At 41.1% G+C, this 3,415-nt stretch overlaps 1 protein-coding gene across 1 annotated transcript in view; it reads left to right on the forward strand.

Moving 5' to 3' along the window:
• LOC107300129 (laminin subunit beta-1-like) overlaps positions 1 to 3,120 on the forward strand; it is a gene marked incomplete at both ends in the record, with an annotated part of 19,957 nt that extends 16,837 nt beyond the window's left edge. Inside the window, 2 exons of the mRNA XM_015829472.1 lie at positions 296 to 665; positions 2,900 to 3,120. Of these exons, the coding sequence (XP_015684958.1) occupies positions 296 to 665; positions 2,900 to 3,120 (591 nt within the window). The remainder of the gene's footprint in view (positions 1 to 295; positions 666 to 2,899) is intronic.
• Between the last annotated feature and the right edge of the window lie 295 nt (positions 3,121 to 3,415).

Below are 3,415 nucleotides of genomic sequence, written 5' to 3' on the forward strand. Positions count from 1 at the left end.
TGAATGCTCCAACACTGGAAGTTTTTAAGAAGAGACTGGACAGCCATTTGTCTGAAATGGTGTAGGGTTTCCTGCCTGAGCAGGGGGTTGGACTCGATGACCTCCAAGGTCCCTTCCAACTTTATTATTATTATTATTATTATTATTATTATTATTATTATTATTATTATTATTATTATTATTATTATTATTATTATTAATCATCATCATCATCATCATCATCATCATCATCATCGTGGTTTCCACAGCCCGGGTTTTTTAGTGTTAATTATTTTTTTGTTTCACTCTCGTTCAGCTTGTGAGTGTGATTCACGAGGCATCCAGACTCTCCAGTGTAACCGGTCAAGTGGCCAGTGCATCTGTAAGGAAGGCGTGGAAGGAGCCCGTTGTGATAAATGCACCCGGGGCTACGCCGGCACGTTTCCAGATTGTGCTCCTTGTCACCAATGCTTTGCTCTCTGGGATATCATCGTCAGTGAGTTGGCCAACAAGACCCAGAGATTCCTGGAAAGAGCCAAAGTGCTGAAGATCGCGGGGGTGAGCGGCCCCTACCAAGAGACCCTCCACTCGGTGCAGGAAAAGCTGAACGAGATCCAAAGCATCATTGCTCAAAATCCGGCGACCGAGCCTCTTCAGAACATCGGCGACCTCTTGGAGGAAGCAGAGTAAGTAGGAATAAAGGAGACTATTTGTAGCTCCAGGGTTGACGTGAGGGCACCTTGGGGCTCTCTGAGCTGGGTTGCTTTCCTGCAGACGTTTCACTACCCAAGCAGGTGACATCATCCGTGCTAGAGTAAGTATGGCGTACGGCATAAAAGAACATTGCCTGCCATTAGCCCGACCATGGAGGATGGAGTGTCTTGTGGTTGAACGATTTTAACGAGAACTTGGGGAGAAAAAAAGGAGGCAAAGATGGAAACATGGTGGCAAAGACTGTTTCTTGTGAATTTGATTGTAAATGATGGTATCTAAGAATTAGCAAACAGGTGTTCTTACCGATTCTGTATAATTCCTTGTGTGTCTGATCACACTTGGCCAATAAAGCTATTCTATTCTATTCTATTCTATTCTATTCTATTCTATTCTATTCTATTCTATTCTATTCTATTCTATTTTCTATTCTGTATTTCTATTCTATTCTATTCTATTCTATTCTGTATTTCTATTCTATTCTATTCTATTCTATATATTCTATTCTATTCTACTCTGTTCTGGTCTGGTCTGTATTTCTATTCTATTCTATATATTCTATTCTATATATTCTATTCTATTCTATTCTATTCTGTATTTCTATTCTATTCTGTATTTCTATTCTATTCTATTCTGTATTTCTATTCTGTTCTATTCTATTCTATTCTATTCTGTAATTCTATTCTATTCTATATATTCTATTCTATTCTACTCTGTTCTGTATTTCTATTCTATTCTATATATTCTATTCTATTCTATATATTCTATTCTATATATTCTATTCTATATATTCTGTTCTATTCTATTCTATTCTATATATTCTATTCTATTCTGTATTTCTATTCTATTCTATTCTATTCTGTAATTCTATTCTATTCCTATTCTATTCTGTATTTCTTTTCTATTTATTCTATTCTATTCTATTCTATATATTCTATTCTATTCTGTATTTCTATTCTATTCTGTATTTCTATTCTATTCTATTTATATATTCTATATATTCTATATATTCTATTCTATTCTACTGTTCTGTTCTGTATTTCTATTCTATTCTATTCTATTCTATTCTATTCTATTCTCTTCTCTATTCCATTCCACTCTCTTCTCTTCCCTTCCCTTCCCCTCCCCTCCCCTCCCCTCCCTTCCCTTCCCTTCCCTATTCTGCCCTGTACTAGTTTTTGTTCTTATTCTTGTTCCTCTTTTCAACTGGGAAAGCAAAATGGTGAGACCGATGAATCTGTCGATGTAGGAGAAGAGCAGGCCCAGCTGGGAAGCGGAGTTAAACCTGCCAACTTGGAGTAAATTTGCTTCCCAGCCATTTCTCTAAACATTTCTGTCCTCGCGTATTTTACAGACTTTCTGGAGACTTTGAAAGACTGCATTGTGCAACACTTCCCTTCACAGAACGCGGCTTATGTCTTACGGCTTATGCAAAAAGTTCTTCACACAGATGGTTTATTATCTGGGGCATGAAACAAATTAGGGACGGGCCCATGAGCCAACGCAGCATACGTCATTGGCAATATTCAAGCACGTTACGGCAGCCTTATGGAATGCCGAAGTGTGCTGTTTTCCCAAGCTATTTTTCCCCGTTTTGTGTTCCTGAAGCCATGATATTGCAAAGCAGACAACCCCAAATACACCCATCTAGGAGGAAAGACCGTCATAACAAAATACAGATAGTCCTCGACTTAAAAACAGTTGATTTAGTGATCGTTCGAAGTTACAAGGTGCTGAAAAAAAAGTGACTTAGGACCGTTTTTCGGTCTTATGACCATTTGCAGCATCCCCATGGTCACGTGATTTATATTCGGATTACTCATATTTGTGACGGTCGCCGTGTCCAGGGGACACGCCGTGTCCGTGGAGAGAGGTTTTCCCACGGACCGGAAAGTGCGAGGTTTCGTGTGCTGCCTGCATCCCACAGATGGGACTTTGCTTGTTTGTGCGGGCCGGTTGCTGGACCAGGGGTTGGGGACCTCTGACTTCGCAGCTGTGGCGAGCGAGGTCATAAAACGAGGCGGAAAAAAAATCACCTGAGCCACTGTCTCAGCTAGCAACAGAAAATCTGAGCTCAATTGTGGTCGTACGTTGAGGACTTCCTGTAATCTACCCTGAACAGGGAAGAAGGGAAATCGTTTGAAATATGTCTTTAGATTCCGGGTTTGCGTCGCGGCGCATTAATAGCGTTTTTTTTTGGGATTCACAGGAAGCTAAAAACAGATGTGGCCAAAAAGATAACAGAAGTCGAAGCAAAGCTGTCTGCCGTGGCAAACGACAGCAGCGCCGTGGAGGCTGAGCTGAGGGCTTTAGAGGCAGATGCGAAGAGTTTACACAATGCTGTGAAGGAACTTGCCGAACAGCTGGAGTTCATAAAGATCTCCGATGTTCGAGGTTTGTATTTTGAGAACCTCGAAGAATTTTGGCCGGGTAAATCTGGCTTTGGCTCAGAAAGGAAACGGTGGGAAGGGAGCCTCAGCGGATCTATCTCATGAACATTTCACAGCATCTGGCCCGAACTAAAGACTTGAGGCAGGATCTGGGCTTGGGAAGCGGTGAAAATATTTTAAATGGATGAAAGTCACCTGGATTTCTGTCAAACGAACTTAACTGGGCTTCATGGGGCCGTGCTTAATCACGGCCGCGTCGTGCATTTAATTTCGTAGACCGCTTCTCCAAACTACAAGGAGTCCTCAACTTACAATCACTCATTTAGTGACCGTTC

The sequence above is a fragment of the Protobothrops mucrosquamatus genome, unplaced genomic scaffold, assembly GCF_001527695.2.
Source record: "Protobothrops mucrosquamatus isolate PMUCROS unplaced genomic scaffold, P.Mucros_1.0 scaffold6187, whole genome shotgun sequence".
NCBI classification, from domain to species: Eukaryota; Metazoa; Chordata; class Lepidosauria; order Squamata; family Viperidae; genus Protobothrops; species Protobothrops mucrosquamatus.